At 44.6% G+C, this 22,178-nt stretch overlaps 1 protein-coding gene across 3 annotated transcripts in view; it reads right to left on the bottom strand.

Annotated features, from left to right (window-relative positions):
- Positions 1–22,178, bottom strand: part of dph1 (diphthamide biosynthesis 1) — a 631,990-nt gene that overhangs the window by 196,995 nt on the left and 412,817 nt on the right. For 2 of the 3 annotated variants that reach the window (XM_078548194.1, XM_078548196.1), the window contains one exon: positions 20,840–20,908. The exons of the other annotated variant lie outside the window; for it this stretch is intronic. In XM_078548194.1, the coding sequence (XP_078404320.1) occupies positions 20,840–20,908 (69 nt within the window). The remainder of the gene's footprint in view (positions 1–20,839; positions 20,909–22,178) is intronic. 3 annotated transcript variants of the gene reach the window in all.

Here is a 22,178-nt window from a genome sequence, read left to right as displayed (position 1 = left end):
GGCTGGCGAGGTTTTCCGGTTTTTAGGGCAGTTTCCCAGCATCTGCAATATTTTGCTTTTGTTTTAATTTATGTGACAGTCTAGTCCTCCGGTTCCAAAATAGCAACTCAGGGGGAAAGGGAGAGAATGAGAGAGAGAGTGAGAAGTGGAGGAAGAAAGGGATAAGTACAGAAGGGGAAGAGAGCGGGAGAGAAAGGAAGAAAAGGGAGAGCGATGAGGACAGAGAGGGAGAGAGAGAGAGAGAGATAAAAAGAGGAATAAGAATGGAATTAAAAAGAGAAAGAAAGAGAGAAGGGATGACAGAGGAGAAGGAGAAAGAGAAAGCAGGGTGAGAAGGGAGAGAGAGGGTAGGATCAGGTTAATGAAACATGTTTCATTTCTGAGAAAAGACTTAATGTAAATAAAGAATTCAACAGAGATTGCTCAGGCAAGGTACAGATAGCAAATCATTAAACTTGAATGATTTTAATTGTGGTTCATTAATGATTCCTTTCCAGTGCAGAGAAGGGTGGCTCATCCTCTGCTGATGACTGAACACTGAGATAGCATCACTTGACGAAGTTACTGATCATGTTTGCTGAAAACTGATTAAGGGTTTTTTTTACGTTGTCAGGGTAACTGAGTCAGGCTGTCACACAGACATGCTCCGACATGGGTTTTTCAGGCATGGAAGATCAGCCGAGAATAAGACAAGAAAATTACCTGTCCAGTTTGGAAAATGCCCCAAAAATCAGATGAGGCAACGAAAAATCCTAAACAGCATCTAGAGTGCTGCCATTTCCAACAAAACTGCAGGGGCTACATTGCGCCAAGTCTCAGTGAGGTTGCTGTGGTATTGACCAGCTTTGACCCTTGGTCAGTGTCTCGTTCCCCCTGAGCAAGGAAGGAGTAAAGATGAGTCAGGTCACTTCACTCTCAAGCAGGCCCACTATTGGAAACTGTGCCTGCCTCTTTGATCAACGTCTCGGTCGTTTGTCCTTGTACCTCTTTATGCGGCTTGGTGTCAAATGTTGTCTGACAAATTGGGATAGGGATTTGAGGTAAATAAACCTGCAGGAATATGGGGTAGAGCAGGGGCAATGGGACTGACTGGACTTTTCCATGGGGGAGCTGGCAGAGACTCGATGGGCCGAATAGCCTGTACTGCAAATGACTCTACGACCCTGACCCCCATTTTAACCACTGACAAACATTCCTCCGGCTGTCAAGGCCCAAAGCTCTGGAATTCCTTTCCTAAACCTCTCCACCTCACACCCACAGTTTAAGATGCTTCTTATACCCACCCCTTTGACCAAGCTTTCGGCCATTTGCCCTAATATCGCCTTACCTGGCTCCACGTCAAATTTTGCTCGATATCGCTCCTGTGAAGCGCCTCGGGGCATTTCGCTACCTTAAAGGCACTATATAAATCCAAGTTGCTGCTGTTGTTGCTGCTTTGGGCATCCATGAGTGTGGGGCAGGCCCAAAGGAGCAGCCGTTCATTTCCTGCCTGCCAGTTTCACCTGATTGTTAGTTGCAGGAGGTTCTGTCCAGGGAGGTGAAGATGATTTTTATTTTGAGATGGAAGTTCATGACCTCGGGGTCATGGGAGGACTCCTCAGGGAACCATTGTGATGGAAGTGGGCCGAATGAGGTTGGTGAGTGCGCCCCACCGTTACATTTTAAAGCAAGCCTCTGGGTTACGCGCCAATCCCAGGGACTCAAAGCTCGGGCCTGAGGTATCGACAGAGCACAGTGCTTTCAGCCCGGGCGCCATGAATGGGCACGACGCTTTGAGCAGTGATTATTCATACAATCCGAAATGAGAACAGCCCTCCTCTTTGATCAGCCGGAGTCTGCTGGATCTGAAATACTTTCTGATGAGTCTGAGTTGAAGTCAGAAGTGGGGGAGCTCCGCCCCTTTGGTGCCTTTTGCTTAATTTTCTGCTTTCTTGCTGCTCTCCTCCATTCCCAGATGGAGTGGAGGTGAGGTTGCGTATTAAGAGCATGCAGTCACCATAGCTGATCACATGCATCTTTCATTAGTGACTGCCAAAAAAAATACATTCTCCTGACAACTGGGGCACTGGTGGATTGTGACACGACTGCCTGAGATTTACATTTTCCCATTTCTGTTGTTTAACTCTTTGGAGGAAATAATTTCACGCATGAGGGGTGAATGCTAGGCGAATTTTGTTTGTGTGTGTGTGTGTGTGTATGAGAAGTTGCTGAACCGTCCTTGACTTTTTGTTGGGATGAAGACAGCAGAGGCCTCTACCGAGAAAGGAGGAAAAGGTGAGCTGCTGCTCATAATAACAACAACTTGCATTTAGGTAGCAGCTTTAACATTTTAAAAAGTCCCAAAGGCTGTTTCTTCGAAGAAACACAAGTGAGGCTAAAAAAAGATCAACATTGAGCCCATCAGGACAGGTGATCAAACAGCTTGGTCAAAGAGGGAGGTTTTAAGAAGCGTCTTAAGTAGAGGTGGAGAGGTTTAAGGAGGGAGTTCCAAAGCTTAGGACGTATTGAAGGCTGCCAGTGGCGGAAGACGAAGGAAGTCTGTCACATGTAACTTAATGTACCGTTCAATGAGAGGCTGATCTGTTGAACAGACTGGAGCGATGTCATGTTGCATCATAGTGAAGTGAAAAGCAGTTAAGGAGAAGCCAATTCTGTTAGGCAAGATAGAAAGTAGGCTATTTCTGAACAGTGGCTGCTATTTAAAACTTTCTTCAAAAACAGCATTTACTCTGATGCTAGGAGAGAGCATTTGATTGTATTTCTAAAAAAACTTTCTGCCTTACTCTGTACGATTCCGTCTTGGCATGTTATTGCCACTCTTGCCCCTGTGAGGCACTGGGCTGTGGGTTCAAGCCTCGCTCCAGGGCCTGAACACATAATCCAGGCTAGACATTGACATATGTGCACACATGCTAATTAGGAGCAGGAGTAGGCCATTTGGCCCCTCGAGCCTCCTCTGCCATTTGGTAAGATCATGAATGGTCTCAATGTGACCTCTATTTCCTGTATACCCTCTAAACCCTTTGACTCCCTTGTCAGTCAAGAATCTATCCAAGACAGCCTTAAAAATATTCAACGACCCAGCCTCCACCACTCTCTGGGGAAGAGAATTCCACAGACTAATGATCCTCTGAGAGAAAAAAATTCCTCCTTATCTCCATCTTAAATGGGAGACATCTTATTTTTAAACTGTGCCCCCTGGTCTGGTCTCTCCCACTTGACTGATTCCTGGGATGAGCAGTTGTCTTCTGAGGAAAGATTGAGCAGATTGGGCCTATACTCATTGGAGTTTAGAAGAACGAGAGGTGATCTTATTGAAACATATAAGGTTCTGAGGAGGCTAGACAGGGTAGATGCTGAGAGGATGCTTCCCCTCGTGGGGAAATCTCATGGGGGCACAGTTTCAAAATAAGGGGCCTCTTATTTGAGACGGAGATCAGGAGAAACTTCTTCTCTCAGGGGATTGTTAGTGTTTGGAATTCTCTTGCCCAGCAAACAGTGGAAGCTGGGTCACTGGATATATTCAAGGCAGAGTTAGAGTGATTTTTAATTGACAAGGGAGTGAAGGGTTATGATGGGTAGGCAAGAAATTGGAGTTAAGGGCACAATCAGTGCAGCCATGGTCTTATTGAATGGTGGAGCAGGCTCAAGGGTCTGAGTGGCCTACTCCTGCTCCTAACTTTATGTTCTTGTGCACTTATCCCACAACCAATGGTCGATCCTTAAAATGTACACTTAGAAAGCATCAGAAACCTGACTGACTTTCCCCATCTGTAACTCAGACTGCCAATTGTAATGACCCTCGCCATCGTCCCAGCTTTGTTCAGATAAATTACCACAGATCAGGGATCTTCCTGGCCTGTATGACTGGACGAACTCTCCGGAGGGCGGGGGGGAAGGTAAAAAATCTCAAGGCACTATTTTGAAGAAGAGAGGGGCATTCTCCCTGGTGCCCTGGCCAACTCACTTTAAAAAAGTTTAGCTGGTCATTATCACTTTGCTGGTTGTGGGAGCTTGCTGTGCACAAATTGGCGGCCACATTTCCTACATTACAACTGTAACCACACTTCAAAAGTAAAATGCTCTGAGGCATCCTGAGGTTGTGAAAGGTGCTATATAAATGCAAGTTCTTGATTTATTCTTTCACTTAGGAATCATGGGAACATTCATTACTCTGTACGGAACAACAGTGAAATCCATCATCCTTCTGCTTAATTCACCCAGCTCCCATTGAATGCTGCCGCTCTCTCGCACACAGTTACCTAGGTTGGTATCATCAACAAGTCTGGAGAATAGTTTCCCAGTTCTTCCTCTCCATGCAAACAGCAGCACTGGAAAAGCCTCCTCGAAGATCTGTTGCTGCTTCCCCCCCCGCCCCACCCCCCACCACCCCCAACCCGCCTCTCCCCAGGATGGAGCTCTTTCTATTTATTATCAACATCCATTTCAATTGCCAAATCAGTTTTCAATCCAGTTAGCTAATTTCTCATTAATTCTGCATTCTTTAATCTCCTCTGAAAGTGTTCAAATGCTGACCTTTATCAAATGGCTTCTGAAAATCTAAGTAAATTACTTTCATTCGACAGCTCTCATGCACTAATTGAATTACCTCCTCAAAGAACTCCAGTAGATGCATAAGGCATGACCTTATTTCCACTAAAACTACAATGACGATCGCCTCTGTAATCTTTCAATGAACACCAGCTCAGTAAAATATTTTGCTCCCTGCCAACGCTGCACTCAGTAACTGGTAATTCTCTGGTTTGATCCCAATAAATGTTACAGAAGAACATAAGGAACAGGAGCCGGAGTAGGCCACACAGGCCCTGGAATTATTCAACAAGATTGTGGCTGATCTTCTCCCTCAACTCCACTTGATCCACATATCCCGCGAGAGAGCGGCAGCATTCAGTGGGAGCTGGGCGAATTAAGCAGAAGGACAATGGATTTCACTGTTGACCCCACCCCACAGGAAACATCATCCCCCATGTACAGTCTGTCCATCCCTGTCAGAATTGTATATGTTTCAATGAAATTGTCTCTCATTCTTCTAAACTCCAGTGAATACGGGCCTAGTCGGCCCAATCTCTCCTCAAATGACAATCCTGCCACCCCAGGAATCACATTGGCGAACCTTCGCTGCACTCCCTCTGTGGCAAGTATATGCTCTGGAGACACGAGTTCAAATCCCGCCATAGTAACTGGTGAATTTAAATTCCGTTAATTAAATGTATCTGGGATAATAAGCTAGTACCAGTAATGGTGATCATGAAGTTACTGGGATTGTTGTTGAAAACCCCCATCTAGTTCACTAGCCTCCTTTAGGGAAGGAAATTTGTCATCCTTACCTTTATGTGACTCCAGACCCACAGTAATGTGATTGAACTCTTAACTTACTTTGCAGCGGTTCGAGGTGGTGTCTTACCATCAACTTCTCAAGGGCAATTAGGAATGGGCAATAAATAGTGGCCTGGCCGCAATGCCCACAGCCCTTGAATGAATAAAAAAAAAAAATCCTTAAACAATGACCCCCCCTAGTTCTAGACTCTCCAGCCAGGGGAAACTGTCTCTCACCAGAAACCCTGTCAAGTCCTCTAAGAATTTTATGCGTTTCAATGAGGTCTCTCTCATTCTTCTAAATTCTCAAGGATATAGGATTGTTCCACTAAATTTCTTCTCATAGAACAACCCACTAAAGACTCGTTGCATCCTCTTCAAGGCAAGTATATCCTTTCTTAGTTTTAAAAAAAAATTCTTTCATGGGATGTGGCAAGGCCAGCATTTGTTGCCCATCCCTAATTGCCCTTGAACTGAGTGGCTTGCTAGGCCATTTCAGAGGGCAGTTAAGAGTCAACCACATTGTTGTGGGTCAATATGTCATCGTCTCCCCAATTGATCCACGTAGGCCCAAAAGATTCGTGTTGGTGTTTAAGTTCCACACTGTAAGCTACATCGTTATCAGGAGTGGAACTGGAGGTGGTAGTAGCAATGTTATTTCGTTCACCTTACCATGCCCTCGCTGTAGTCAAAACCTTAATGACTTGGAGGAGCTTGCTCTCAACTGTTCACAAGGGCGACAGCCTGTCCAACAAGCTGCAGCACACTTTGAGTCCAAACACCTTAATGTTGAGGTAGAGTGGCAGCAGAGGAGGAAGTAACATAAGAAATAGGAGCAGGAGTAGGCCATTCAGCCCCTCAAACCTGCCCTGCCATTCAGTAAGACCATGGTTGCTCTGCCCCAGGCCTCAACTTCTCTTTTGTGCCAGCTCCTCATAGCCCTCAACTCCCCGATATTTCAAGGATCTATTTACCTCCTCTTTAAATACTTTCAGTGATCTAGCCTCCACAACTCTCTGGGGTAGAATTCCAGACATTCACTACTCTCTGAGAGAAGAAATTCCTTCGCATCTCAGTTTTAAATGAGTGTCCCCTTATTCTGTAACTATCCCCTAGTTTGGGATTCCCCCACTAATGGGGGAAACCTTCTCAAATCTTAAATCTTCTCAACATCTACCCTGTCAAGCCCCCTCAGAATCTTGTACGTTTCAATAAGATCACTCCTCATTCTTCTAAACTCGAATGAATAAAGACCTAACCTGTTCAGCCATTCTTGATAAGTCAACCCCTTCATCCCAGGAATCAGCCTAGTGAATCTCTTTTGAAATGCCTCCAATGCCAGTATGTCCTTTCTTAAATACGGGGACCTAAACAGTACACAGTACTCCAGGTGCAGCCTCACCAACACCCTTTGCAGCTGTAACAAGACTTCCCTATTTTTAAACTCCAACCCCCTAGCAATACAGGGCAAAATTCCATTTGCCTGCTTAATTACTTGCTGCACCTGCATGCTAACTTTTTGTGTTTCGTGCACAACACCCAGATCCCTCCATGCTGCACTTTTTTGGAGTCTCTTTCCATTTAAATAATAGTCTGACTTTTGATTTTTTCTACCCAAGAGCATGACCTCACACCTTCCTACATTAAACGCCATCTGCCAAGTTTCTGCCCACTCACTCAACCTGTCTATATCCCCTTGCAGATTCCTAATGTCCTCATCACAACATGCCCTCCCACCTATTTTTGTATCCTCAGCAAATTTGGATACATTACACTCTGCCCCCTCCTCCAAGTCATTAATATAGATGGTAAATAATTGAGGCCCTAGGACTAATCCTTGTGGCACTCCACTAGTTACATCTTTCCAACCTGAAAAAGACCCATTAATCCCGACTCTGACTTCTGTGTGTTAACCAATCCTCAATCCATGCTAATACATTACCCCCAATATGGTGAGCTCTTATCTTGTGCAGTAACCTTTTAGGTGGCACCTTATCACCAGTTCCCCTTTATCAACTCTGTTTGTTATATCCTCAAAGAGCTCTAGCAAATTTGTCAAACACGATTTCCCTTTCACAAAACCATGTTGAATGTTGACTCTGTTTAATTGTGTTAATGTTTTCTAAATGTCCTGCTATTTCTTCCTTAATAATGGACTCTAGCATTTTCCCAACGACAGATGTTAGGCTGACTGGCCTATAGTTTTCTGCTTTTTGTCTCCCTCCCTTCTTGAACAGGGACGTCACATTAGCGGTTTCCAATCCGCTGGGACCCTCCCGGAATCCAGTGAGTTCTGGAATATTTCGACCGATGCCTCCATTATCTCTGCATTTTAAAACCCTTGGATGCAGGCCATCAGGTCCTGGCAACTTGTCTGCCTTTAGTCCCATTAGTTTCTCGAATACTTTGTCCCTCGTGATAGAGACTGTTACAAGATCTTTCCTCCCATTAGCTCCTTGCTTATCTGATATCTTTGGAATGTTTGTAGTGTCCTCCACTGTAGAGACCAGTGCCGTTTCACTGTTCTCCGTTATCAACTCTTCAGTTGCCTCCTCCAAGGGTCCCACACTCATTTTGGCTACTCCTTTTTATACACTCGTAGAAGCTCTTGCTGTTTATTTTTATATTTCTTGCCAATTTACTTTCTCCCTCTTTATTAGTTTTTTAGTCATCCGCTGCTAGTTCCTAAAATATTCCCAATTCTCTGGCCGATACTAGTTTTCGCCACTTTGTATGCCTTAGTTTTTGATTGGATACTTTCGTTTACCACCTTTGTTAACCACGGGTGATTCATCCTTCTCATCAACTCCTTCCTGTTGACCAGGATAAATTTTTGGTGAGCGTTATGAAATATATCTTCTTAAATGTCTGCCGCTGCTCATCCATTTGACCTTCCCCTTAGTCTATTTTCCCAGACCGCTTTAGACAACTCCTTCTTCATACCTCTGTAATTAAGTTGAGGATACTGGTTTGAGACCCGAGTTGCTCGCCCTCAGACTGAATTTGAAAGAAAAGGAAGCAAACCCTGCACTCCAGATCCAACCACCTCGTGGGGCTTCCTGCTCCATAAACCCATAGATCTGCGGGTTGAATCGCATGAAGACTTGCCCCCACCCCCCCACCGAGTAGACATCATCCTGAAATCGAGGGACAGCCGACAACAGTGTAGTCAAGACTATTGCAGGCTGGAGCCCAGCAAGGTATTAGCTGAATAAGTGACCTTGTCCCACTGTGTCTATAACCCACTGGGGATCACAGCTACGCTATATTTGATTAGACCATATCTGGAGTAATAGGTGCAGTTCCTGGCACCAGACCTTAAGAATATATTGACCTCGGAAGGAGTGCAGCACAGATTCGACAAAATGTCACCAGGGCTTCATGGGTTAGATTATGAGATCAGATAAATCAGCCTTCCATCTGCTGGAATATAGACAGTCAAGGGTGATTCGATTGAGGTTTTTAGGATTTTGAAAGGAATTGGCAGGGCAGAGAGAAAATATTTCTGCTGTTGGGGAGATGAGGACAAGGAGACAACCTTAAAATCAGAGCAAGTCATTCAGGAGAGAAGTTAGGAAGCCATTCTTGACACAATGGTGGAAGTACGGAATTCGCTCTTACAAAAAGCAGTAGATGCTGGCTCAATGGATAATTTTAAATTTGAGGTGGATATATTTTTGCTAGACAAGGGTACAAAAGGATATGGAGTCAAGGTGAGTCGATAGAATTAAGATACAGGTCGGTGATGATCTCTCACTGAATGGCAGAATAGGTTTGAGGGACTGAATGGCCTCCTCCTGTTGCCATGTAATCATCCCACAAGGGTCTTGATGAATAGTCAAACGATTCTTCTTCCTCACCCGGCTCACACCACATGAGATCAAGGTAAATGTCAAACACACAGCATGTTCTGTGGCTCCTTTTTCTCTCCAATGTGGTGCTGAGACGAGCTGTCGACAATCTAATCAATGTCCCCTTGGGCTTTTACAAATTGACTGTGCTGTGTGTTTTTTTTTTAAGTTACTTAAAAGGAAGTGCTGAACAGCAGTTTACTCCTCTCCAACAGTTTTGAGGTCAATTAGCGCCAGAGAAAGAAACAAACTCCTGATAGGAGCCGTCAGTCAAGGGAACGAATCATTGGGAAAGTTCGCCCGCTCTTAAGAGGAGCCAAGTAGAAACATCTACAAAAAACATCGTTCAATAATAACTCTAGGTATGCGGCTCCTTGAGCCAGAAACATAACGGAATGGACTGGAGGAGATGGATGATGTTATGATCCAGCAAGCCGCGACAGAATCCAGCACACGAGATCAGCCCTTTTCACACACTTTAGTGACTTTTCTTCTTTCACTAAGAATGATTATTCCCTATTCCAATGGGAAATTGAGGAGAAATTTCTTCATCCAGCGGAGTGGTGAGAATGTGTAACTCGCTACCACAGGGAGATGTCAAGGTGAATAATATAGATACATTTAAGGGGAAGCTAGATTAGTACATGAGGGACAAAATAATGCAAGGATATGTTGACGGGGTGAGATTAAGTGGAGCAAGAGGAGGCTTGCGTGGATCATGAATGCCAGCATGGATCTAATGGGCCGAATTACCTGTTTCTGTGCTGTAAATACCTCGTATTTTCTCATTTGTTCTTTGTTGTTCGGGTCACTGCTCCTCAATCAGAAACAAGACATTCCTGCTACTTGCTGTGACCATAGGGGAGTTCTTCCCAGTGTCCTGGCCAAAATTTATCCCTCAAACGGCGCCTAAGACAAATTAGCTGATCATTTATCACATTGCTGCTTGTGGGAGCTTGCTGTGCATAAATTGGCTGCTGCGCTTCCTACATTAGAAGAGGGACTATAGTTCAAAAAGTCCAGGACATCCTGAGGTCATGAAAAACACTGTGTAAAATGCAAATTTTTTCTCTTCCTTGTTTGATGCCTCAGGTTGAACAGGATGTGCCAATTATGATGTGCCTGTGTGGGCGAGAGAAAGAGAAAACAGTGGAAAAGTCAACATTGAGGCACAGAGCAGAGAGAATGTGCAAGAGAGAGAGAGAGAGAGTGTGTGTGTGTGTGTGTGTGTGTGCTGGAGACAGAAAGCGTTAGCCACTAAGAGCACAAAATATTCACTTAACACAGGTCCATGTTTAAATGGCATCATAACAGGTTATGGGTTTGTGTTTAAGTAGTCCATTAACAGGTTATAGGTACATATTTAAATAGCCCATTAACAGGTTATGTCTCTGCACTAAAATTCACATTAGCAGGTTAATAGGATGGACCTAAGTACGAGTTAATGAGTATATGAATGGTACACAGCAATCAATATCCTGTCAATGGTGCAGTTAAACACACAGTTCAACTTGTTAACGGGCTATTTATACGCCTGGTGTGTGTATGAGCTCATCACAAAGTTGATGTAATCGTCCCAGTCAGATCTTTGGCTGTGACTGATAACAATTTCACTCCAGTTTTTACTGACACATTGTACGATTTTAGAACCAGTTGAAGGATGGTTCCTCTGGGTAAGGACTTGGTTGCTGCTGTTTTTGCCTCAGTGATGTCTTTCCATTGTACCATCCTTGACACGCTAGATGAAATACATCCCACCAAGGCTGGGAGCAATCCCCAACCCTTCCCATTTGGATGAAGCTCCTTTTCACTGATGTTAGTAGTTGGGTAAATCGTCTACTGGTGTTGCTGGTTGAGGGAGCAACATCAGTGAGGGCACTGCGTTTTTTTTCTGGCAGTGCCACCTGCTGTGCCCAGCTGAATAGGCTAGCGAGGCCTCAGTCTAACATCCCATTCGAAAGATGGATGAGCTGTTGAAGCCCACCTCACTTTGGGTCATTTGCCTAGGGGGCAGGGGGTGGGGGGGTGGTGGTGGTGAGCGGGTGGGGGGCGATGGCAAGGTGACCAACCATCCCTTATTTTATGGGGCAGTCCCATAATTGAACCCACTGTCCCGTGTCCTGGGTTGTATACACCTGGGACGCTATTTTTCCTGTATTTCAGGCCTCTAAATCTTGCGCGTACGCAGTGCCCGCTCTGGTCCCATTTGTGCCCTGTTGCAGCTCTGGCAGCAAACCCCACCCCCCCTCCCCCGCCACTCTAATGGACCCCCACACCAGAGTGTCCCTTAATTTTGTCCATGAGCGTTGGTCACCCTGCGTGACGGTGTGTTTACAGCTTCATTTGCAAATCCTTTAATATTTGTTAACGGCCCTGCTGCATGGCCAGCTGTGAATTGGAGAGGGGGACAGGATCGGTTCCCAAATTAACAAGAGGGATGGCAGGCAGAGCTGCTCCTTTACATTTTACATGGGATCCAGTTGGCATCCAGCGGGAACATTTATCCTCCCTGAATAATGGAGAGGCTTCATGTGGTGTAAAAAGCACCAAAGCAGACTCGACCATGGCAACCCTCACTTGTGCTGTCTCCAAATGCTTTGCACCCAGTACAAGTTTACTTTGGCCACTCTGAGACTCTTAACTCGCTTAAGCACTAAGCAAAAAATAATTTTAACTATTTATCAAACTTTCAAACGATTCATGTCATCTTTCCGCGAGGTGATTAATTTTTCGATACTAAATGGTGTTATGGTCGGTACATTCCTGTACATTGGTGTTCTGACCTACTGCGGCACAGGGTGGTAAAACACATGCTCATCCACATCAACAATTCCCACAGTGACCGAGTGTGATCTGGAACCCATTCAACATCCACTCAGCGCAGCTCACAGGATACTGTTCGCATTTATAGTTCTTATTTGCTGACTTGTCCTCTTTGGGTTTTCAGGACCAGAAGGTTTGTTGGAGGAGGCTCCCTAAAGTACTGTTGCCTCATTGGGAGGTAAATCCCAAATCACGCTACCAAGAGTATCGGCAACTTGAGATCCATGCAAATTAATAAAACATCAAGTTAAAGTTTATTTGTGCTCTCCGGTGACCTGGGTTCCAAGACTTACCCCCATTTTAGATTGAATGGAGTACAGAGGAGTGCTACATTGTTGGAGGCCCTGTCAGCCTGTACTGGTGATTGATGTTAACTCTAAAGGAAGAACAAGGAATTTTTCTTGTGCCTCCTCCTTCTTCCCTCAATCATCAAGTCAAAAACAGATTGGGCCACCTCAGGTACAGTTTATGGCAGGAGTTCCCAAACTGTGGGTTGTGATTCCTGTTGGGGTCACATGTTGATCGTTTGGGGTCACGAGCTCCGAGGCACCAATGGCAACTGTCGATGCTCTGGCCAGGCATGAATTTTTTTTCACCAAACGGTTCGTCAACGGGACAGCTTTTGGTAGCCGTGATTGATTATTCTTTCAGTCCCTTGGTTGGCTGTTCAGTTCAGTGCTCTGATTGGCTAATCAGGAACTTCCTTGGAAGCATTCAAAATCGAGGAGGTACTTAGAAGACGTGCTGCAATGAATGGCGGGCAGCCCTGGGTTCAGCACCGAGGCCCCATTACACGCGCGTGGGTGATTCTTAGTTCCAAGGCTCCATCAGAGTCTTCAAAACTATTGTGGACAAAACCATTCGCCCCCACTCAACAACTCTCCCATCTCACCCCCACTCTTGCTCTGGGTCACACTAAAATGGGGTCACAATGCAAAAACGTTTGGGAAGCACTGGTTTGTGGGGTATTGCTATGTGTCACATTTGTTGACACAATGACTGTACTTGAGGGTGATTTATAGCATATGGCATGTTCTGAACTATTTTTCAAACCTCATAAGGTGCTACATGAATGCAAGTTGTTTCCTTTTATCCGTCATTGCTGCGGTTTGTGTAAGTCTCAGCCACCAGAGAATAGAAATCAGGGCTACCTCACTGCAAATTTAAAACTAAGAAGTGTCTAACAGAATCAAGTATAAAACGAGAGCTGTAAAAAGTGCATCCTCTTCACTGAGGTCTCTCCAGCAATCCACAAGTGAGTGGGATGTCACTGTCACAGCACTGCATCTTCATAACTGACATGCCCTGACTGAGGAAAGGGTAATGACTGAAGCAGGGGTTTTTGAGGATCCTAACTGTGGGAACAGTGGGATTAAAACTGGAAATATCATTCAGTTCTATTGGAAATCCACCTACTCACTGCAGGCTCTGCCTGTCTTTTCATACATGAAGCTTGATGCTATTGTTGGCTTTGTTCGCTTAACAGCAGGTTAGTAACCTACACAGACATCATTAGCTTGGTAAGAAAGGGGTAGCTTTATTAGATTAGCGGTTTAGGAGGCTGGATACGTCCAGCACTGGAATTGTTCACCTTTTCAGCCAAGCAAGAGGCTGCAATGATGACAAAAACAGGTTACGGGACCTCAGGTGAATGACCAACCAGTGGGCGGGATTCCCGCTCTGCAAACTGGGTAGTTTTTGAATTAGCTGTTCATAGATTTCTACATGTAGATTTCTTGTATGTTGAAAGACTTGCATTTATATAGCACGTTTCATGACATCAGGACGTCCTAAAGGGCTTTACAACCAATGAAGTGCAGACACTGTTGCAATATTGATATTAATACAGGTCTACCACTGGGATGGGCAACAAATATTGACCTTACCAGCTGTTATAATATGGGTTTTTTAGATGTCACAATGATGAGATCTTGCGAATTGTATATTTTAACATGAGCCGTTTATTGTTAGTCTTTAACTATTTAAAGATCCCAGGTTACTGTCATGCATGGTGCTGTTACCACCATGCAAGCTGCTTCCAGAATGTTCTTTCTAGACTGTTTTCTCAGTCTATTACCATGTGACTCTTTACATCATACCGTGGTCAGTGTTATCCTCCAGTCCCATATCAACCCTTGTTCTGTCAAGCACCTTTACGTTACAATGGCATGCAGGCACACACAACATCATACAACATCCCCCTTTCTTCTCCAAAGAAAACTTTCCTTTCCAATGGGATATAACTATTTCTGATACAATCTTTACTTGCTATCCCTGCTCCTCCATCTCAAGCCTCTGACTTTATAAATTCAGGCGGTCTTGAGGCTTGACAGTTCTTCCACATCTCAGTCTGTCACATGCAGAGGAATAGTAGGAGTACTGTGTGTTTCTGGTACTTGGCTTTCTCCATTTCATTCACTTTTTGCACTCTTCTTCAAGGTGCATTTTTCTCTATTAACAGCCCGTGTGCTTTTTTCAGACACAGTGTGTTTGTCTCATTCCTTCTGAAGGGAATGTGCACTCTGTTCATTCCTAGAGTGGACTAGAAGTTTTGTTTTCCGTGGCGTCCGCCGTGTTCTTGCTGGACGCGTAGCTTTCACTCGTTTCGCAATTTCAGCCAAACATTTGCTTGCTCTTTTATTTTCAAGTCCTTTTGCAAGCTTATTGAGCTCATTCAGCTCAGCTTTTTCCTCTTCTAGTGCCTTGAGCTTCAGTGCCAGATCTACATTTTCTGATCTCATTTCTGTCTTTTCTTTTTCTGTCTACAACAGAGCTTTGTCCTTCTTCTTCATTTCGGATTCACTGTTGGCCAGGTCTGTCTCCGACGAAGTCTTTAACCCGTTTCAGTTCTGTAATTGTACTTCATTACTCGCTCGCAGTTTGGAAAGTTTGTCGGCTTTTCATTTCAATGCCTCCTCTTTTCCACTCAACTGGTTCTTCAGCTCTTCCATCTGTTTCTTATAGCTTTCGACTTCTTTCTGGAATATTGAACATTGCTGAGTCTTCCCTGTCAACTGGTTCTCCAGTTTGTTCAGAGTTATGTTAAATTCATTTTGCTTCTCTGTAACTTTCCAGAAGATTAAACTTTGACCTGGGGGATTCTTGTCGCATGTGAAGGTAGGTCAATAGATTTTCCTCTTCTTTGTGAAGCTCACTTGCTTCATCTCGAGTTTTCCTGTATTTCAGCAGAGTCTCACTGAGTTTTACCTGCTGTGCTTCCATTCTGCTGTTTAAGACAGTCTTCATTTCTTCATGGTGCCAAATGGTTACGCATTCCTTTTGCATTTGATCTTGAAGGACCAACAATTATTCTTTCAACTGTTCACTTTCTTGTTGATCTCTTGCCAAATCACTCTGGGCTTCAGTACATTGTTTTGTTGCTACTGATAATTCCAACGCAGCTTTTACTGAAGTAATATTCAACGTCCTTTTTAGTTCCTCTTGTTTTTCCATGGCTACATACTGATTCTTCAAGGAGTCTTTCAGGGTTGCAACTTCTCTGTGTGCCTTTTCTGCCTGCTGTTTTGCCTGGCTGTACGTCTGGTTGAGTTTTCCTAACTCCTGCTTTGATTTGCCAACTGTGGAATTGAGGGTCATTATTTCCTCTGCTACCTTTGTGTCGTCTCTGAAATTTGTCTGTTCAGATCTCGAACAGCTTGGTTCACTGAAGACTTCAGATAATCATTATTTTCAAAGATATATACTCAGCTTGAATCTTGCGCTTCAAATCTTCCAGTTCAGCTCTGGTGTGAACATTTTCCTGGAGAACAGCTTCATTACTTTTTGCATGTTTTGCTGCCCTTGAGTTACCTCATATAGCTTTCCTTCATTCACAGCAATCTGCTCACTCCACATTGCAGTCTGTCTACGTCACTGTGGGGTGTTTTGGCTCTCTCCCCTTAGGGTCTTTTGTTGCCCTCGGCGCTTTATTGGGAGATTCCCTCTCTCTCTGGGGCATCTTGTTGCCCTCAATGTTTTATTGGGAGTTTAAAATAGCTATCAGGGCCTTTTAATATCTCACCAAATGTTGTTGAGAATGGATCTATAACAGGGGTGGGGAACCTACGGCCCATCGCTCAAATTCATCAGCCCACAGCAAGATTTCTAAAAATATAGGCCTATGACAGTAACATCTTCAAAATAGCATCTATCATCACCGTTATGAATTTGCTTTGGATAAAAGCATCAGATAAAGTATTATAATAGTATTTAACAATATAATATTCAAATTCAGCCATCGCTTTAAAACAGCATGTGAGTTGAATGTTTCTGTATTCTCTTTAAAAAAAAACGAAATGAAGTTGATTTTTATATGTGTGGCTGATTTTGTCCATATGTGAATGGCCCATGATAAGAAGAAGGTTCCATACCCCTGATCTATACCTTGGCTGTGGAGTATTTCACCAGCAAATGAACCAAAGATAAATAAAAACTTATCAACTCTTACTTCTTCTGATTACTTATTTAATCCTGTACTTATTCCTTACACTAAAAATTGTCTTCTCCAAGGCTCCCACTCTTTGGTCTGGTTTAGCCCTTTCCATAGTACAATGGTGCCTGCCCCTTCTAATTTTCCGTCCATGGCTGGTTTTTTCCTTTTGTAGTTACTGCTTTAAATGTTGTTACTGCTTTAAGTTTTTTTCCCTCTCAGGTTATTTGTACAGCTGTCAGCTTCTCTGTGTACGTTTCCCGCACTTTTCCCGATTTTGGCGGGCTTCCCAACAATTGTGGGTATTTTTTTTAAACTGTTTTAAACTTTTAAGGTAGGAGCATTTCTTTTCTGAGCAGTTGTTTCTTTTGTTTTACTCCTGAATGGCCTTTTTGAATGTCCTGCGCTGTGGCAGTTCTTGTGGGCTTGTGGTCCAATCAGAGTCCGTTTCTTTTTAAACTTAAAGTGACAGCGCTTTGTTCTTAAAATTTGCAGGTCTCTTTTTTTTAAAATTCTGCAGGTTCTGCTTAAATTTTTGACTCTGCCAGCCGATTTTTACAGGTTTATTTTTTTTTAAACCTTTGTTTTTTACTTGCAGTTCTCTTTCAGCCGCCCTCTGGATGCTGAGTCCTTGGGACCACCACCTATTCCAAAATGTAAGTACAGCTACCTTTTTTGTATTTTTGCACACCATCTCGTGAACTGTGTTACTCAGCTTCATGCAGCTTTCTCTAATGGACTTCCACTCACTCTGGTGGATTCCTCACTTCCAAGTCTGTAGTGAAGCTTCTTCAGCTTTTTCTTCAAGTTTTATTCTTAGGTGTGCGTCTCTCTAGTTAGGCTTCAGTTGTTATTGCTTTTCATGCCTTGGGATGCTGTTCATGCATTTTGCTGCTACCTTTCATTTCACGCTGTATCACCATGTCAGATTATGGAACTATCTCTGATGTGATATCTCTTAGGAGATTCCATCGCTGACACCATATTGTAATATGGGTTCTTTAGATGTCTCAACGATGAGATCTTGAGATTTGTATATTTAAAAATGAACTGTTTATTGTTAGTCTTTAAATATTTACAGATTCCAAGTTACTGTCATGCATGGTGCTGTTACCTCTATGCAGGCTGTTTCCAGAGTGTTCTTTCTAGACTGTTCTATCAGTCTACTACCATGTGACTTTGTACATCATACCATGGGCAGTGCTATTCTCCAGTCCCACGTTAACCCTTGCTCTGCCAAGCACCTTTACATTATATGCATGCAGGCATATACAACATCATACCACATCCCCCTTTCTTCTCCAAAGAAAACTTTCCTTTCCAAAGGGATATAACTGTTTCTGATACAATTTTTACCTGCTGTTTGTGTTTCTCCCTCCATTAATTGGTTTCTCTCTTTCTCTCTCCATCCCCAGTTTGTGTTTTTCTCTCTCTCCTAGTTTGCATGTACGCTTGTGTGTCTTTCTCTCTCTCTCCCCCCCAGTTTGCATATGTCTCTCACCCCCAGTTAGTGTGAGTATCTTTCCCCCCCCCCAGCCCCCTGGTGAGTCTCTCTTCCCCCCCACCCCAGTTTGCGTGTTTCTCTCTTTCCCCCTCTTTGTTTGTGTCTTTCTCCCCCTCCAGCTTGCGTACTTCTTTCTTGCTCTCTCCCTTCCACCCAGTTTGTGTCTTTCCCTCTCCCTCCCCTCAATTGTGCGTGTATGTCTGCCTCCTCCTCCAGTTTGTGCGTGTCTCTCTCTCTCAACCCCCCTCACCCCCCCAGTGTGTGTCTCTCTCTCATGGACCCTCTCCAAGTTTCTCTCTCAGGATTCAGCAGGCATATTTCCTTCGCCCTCATCCCATTATCCACAGAACCAAAGCGGTGTGTTCCTGAATAATGAGTAGCTTCAAGATACCACAGTTTGGTTGCAAGTCATGAGAGTCAGGGTACTACACAAGTGCAAACTTTGCATTCATGGACTTCTTAAAAATTCTTTCATGGGATGTGCGTGTCGTTGGCAAGGCCAGCAATTGTTGCCCATCCCTAACTGCCCTTGAACTGAGTGTTGGCTGTGAGTCTGGAGTCACATGTAGGCCAGTCTGGGTGAGGATGGCAGATAGTGAACCAGATGGGTCTATTACAGTAATCAGTGCCAGTTGTCATGGTCGTCATTACTGAGATTAGCCTAATATTCCAGATTTATTAACTGAATTTAAATTCCACCAGCTGCCATGGTGGGATTTGAACCCGTGTTCCCAGGTTATTTGCCTGCCTCTGGATTACTAGTCCAGTGACATTACCACTACACCATCTCTTTATGTAGTGGACTGTTTCTCATCAGAAGACAGTTGCCCAGTGCAGGGGACTCCTGTCCAAAGCCACAGGACTGGGGACCCTCATTGATTCACACTGGCATTTGTGCAGCAAAGTGTTTGTTTTGACTCTTTCAGAACAGCAATGGTGCAGGGTTCAGTCCTACGCCATTCCCTTTGCAATCTAAATGAGTAGGAAGACACAAAGGTGTTTTGGGTGTAAATGTACAAGGCGCGATCAAGAAGTTTGCAGACGACGCAAAAACTGGCCGCGTGGTTGATAGCGAGAAGGATAACTGTAGACTGCAAGAAGATATCAAATGGACTGGTCAGGTGAGCAGAAAAATGGGAAATGGAATTCAACCCAGAGAAGTGTGAGGTGATGCATTTGGGGAGGTCACACAAGGCTATGAAATACACAATTAATGTGAGAATACCGAGAGATGAAGAGGAAGTGAGTGAGTGTCCACAGATCCCTGAAGATAACAGGACAGGTCCACAAGGTGGTTAAGAAGGCATATGGAATCCTTTTCTTTACTAGCCAAGGTATAGAATATAAGAGCAGGGCGGTTATGCTGGAACTGTAGAAAACATTAGTTAGGCCATAACTTCAGAACTGTGCACAGTTCTGGTCACCTTGTTACAAAAAGGATGTAATTGCATTAGAGAGGGTACCGAGGAGATTAATGAGGATGTTGCCAGGACTGGAAAATTGCAGCTATGAGGAAAGATCGGATACGCTGCGGTTGTACTTGGAATAGTGGGGGCTGAGGGGAGATTTGATTGAGATGTACAAAATTGTGAGGGGCCTGGATAGAGTGGATGAAAAGGGCCTATTTGCATTAGCAGAGGGGTCAGTGACTAGGGGGCATAGATTTACAGTGATTGGTAGAAAGATTACAGGGGAGATCAGGAAACATTTTTTTCACCCAGAGGGTGATAGGGGTCTGGAACTCACTGTCTGAAAGGATGGTAGAGACAGAAACCCTCAACTCGTTTAAAAGGTGTCTGGATATGCACCTCAAGTGCCGTAACCTGCAGAGCTACCAACAAAATGCTGGAAAATGGGTTAAGGCTGGGTTGCTCGTTTTTCGGCCGGCACAGGCACGATGGGCCAAGTTGCCTCTTTCTGTGCCGTAAACTTCCTATGGTTCTGTTTCTGAGGTCAAGTCCAGACCAAGGGCAGAGGGCAAGCTGGCCAATTGCTGATCCTTTAGCCGCTCCGGACAGGTTCGTGTGCTCTCATGTTCTCTGTGCCGGCACCAGCCAGGTTGACACTGAGCTGGGAACGAATCACTTCTGAACAACAATGACGTCTACTTAAAGAAACAAGGTGTCTCAGCGAAAGGCCCACACTCAGTGCTGGGGCAGACAGCCGGTTAACCCCTTGCAGTGGTGTTGTGCGTCCCAGCCAACATTCCTCCTTATTGTTATATTATTCATAAAGGAATAGGAACTCATTATGAGAATGTACATCTAGGGTGCCACATTTTACTGCTGCACTGGAGGCATGTGCTGAGTGACAATATGTCAGTCCACCATCCACATCGAGAGCTGCAAGAAATACACTGCGAGGCTAAAAGTGTCATTATTTCGAACTTGTGGGAACCAGAAGACAGGGCACTCCTTTAACCAACATCAGCTGAGAAAAGAATGGTGAACCAGGCTTTTGCTTCACTGCTGCTGGTGGGATCTTGCCATGCACAAGAATGGCTACCACATTCGCCTACAATAGCCAGCAAAGTTATTCATTGTCCACAAAGCGCTTGGAGGTATAATTTTTTGAGAGGAGCAGTAAGGTGGAATAGAAATGCCTATCTTTCCTTTTTGGTAAGCCCGTCGAAGACGCAAACCCACACATTGAGTCAGGACACAACACGACAGCAACTTTTGGCAAACGACCAACACGAGGAGAAAAGTAGCCTTCAGAAGGAGCCTAACAACCAGAAAGAATCCAGTCACTGTATCCAGACAGGCCATGGCTGTGAAAGGGTTAACAGTGAAAATCAAGCTGAGTTAGTGTGTTTCTTTTGAAAGGGCGTCTTTCATGAGGCAATTGTACTCCCTTTCCCACAACCACCTTCAATGCAGGTGTGTTCTCACTCACCTGTAGGCCGGGACACCAGGGTTCGCGATCATGATGGATTCCAGGTGGAAACGCCCGTCGCCAAGGTAACTGGAAGGAGAAGAGAGAAGGCACACGTGCTGAATTAGTGCTGGAGTGTGCCTCGGATCGGCTGCACAGACACGCACATTAATCACTGCTGCTGCTGCATGGTAAAGTGTGTCGAGGAAAGCAGGTCAGCCTCAAAAAACAGCTCCACAGGCACCAGACAGACGCCTCTCTGTGAGGCCAGGGGAGGGGGAGGGAGGAGGAGGGGATAGGGGAAGAATGGAGTGTCTAGTCACAGTACTTCAGTCATCACGAGTGTGGGCCATTCTCGGTGGCACTGCCTGGCATTTAGCTGTTTATAAAGCGAGCACTTACTGGCACATGGAGTCAGTAACTCGTGCTGGCGTAAGCCTTTAGAAATCGTTATTACCTTACACGCAGACATTGTTTACAAAAGACCCCAGCCAATGAGTGCTGACAGGTTCTGTTGACACCCACACACTGGAGGTGGACTAAAAATGAAGAGGACCAAAGTCGGGGAACAAACAGACCAAATTATGACCTGGTCCATTTGTTTAAACTTTGCTAAACTCTCATCTGTTATGGGTATGTTAATTGTGTTATCAAGGTTAAGGATACACAGGTGAAGGGCAGTGGTTGATTAAGTATCTCGAGCACATATAAAGAAAGACCGCCTATGGCCATAAAAGTTTGAAAACACCTGATCTCAGAAGCCACACCCGGTGCAGAGGTCGGGGGGGGGAGGGGGGTTGCGGGCAGGGAGGGAGGAGGACCTCCTTGTAAGCCTATTCCTGGGCCTGGCCAAGGTGGCCATCAGCAGGTCCGGGCAGCGGGTGGTTGAGGGGGTTGCCCGACCTGACTGTCTGCCCCTCTCCTGTGACTTTGTTCGCGGCTGGGTAGTCCTGGAGAGGAAGCATGTGGTATCCGCCAGTATGCCAGAGGCCTATTCCACCAATGGGAACAGTTTCTCTCTATCCACTTTGTTCACACCTCTCATGATTTTGAATACCTCTCCTCTCAACCCTCTCTTCTCTAAGGAGAACAAGCCCAAATTCTCCAATGTATCCTCATAACTGGAATTCCTCATCCTTGGAACCATTCATGTGAATCTTTTCTGTACCATCACTAATGCCTTCACAACCTGCTTAAAGTGTGGCGCCCAGAATTGGATGCAATTCTCTAGTTGAGGCCAAACTAGTGTTTTATACTGGTTCATCCTAATTTCCTTGATTTATAAAGCCCATGATTCCATACATCATTTTAAATACTTTCTCAATCTCCCCATTCCACAGGCCTCCTGAAAGAAAATTGG

Source organism: Cetorhinus maximus, chromosome 9 (genome assembly GCF_964194155.1).
Source record: "Cetorhinus maximus chromosome 9, sCetMax3.hap1.1, whole genome shotgun sequence".
Classification (NCBI taxonomy): Eukaryota; Metazoa; Chordata; class Chondrichthyes; order Lamniformes; family Cetorhinidae; genus Cetorhinus; species Cetorhinus maximus.
The sequence above is the reverse complement of the archived record's forward strand: the minus strand, read 5'-3'. Positions and strand labels throughout refer to the sequence as shown.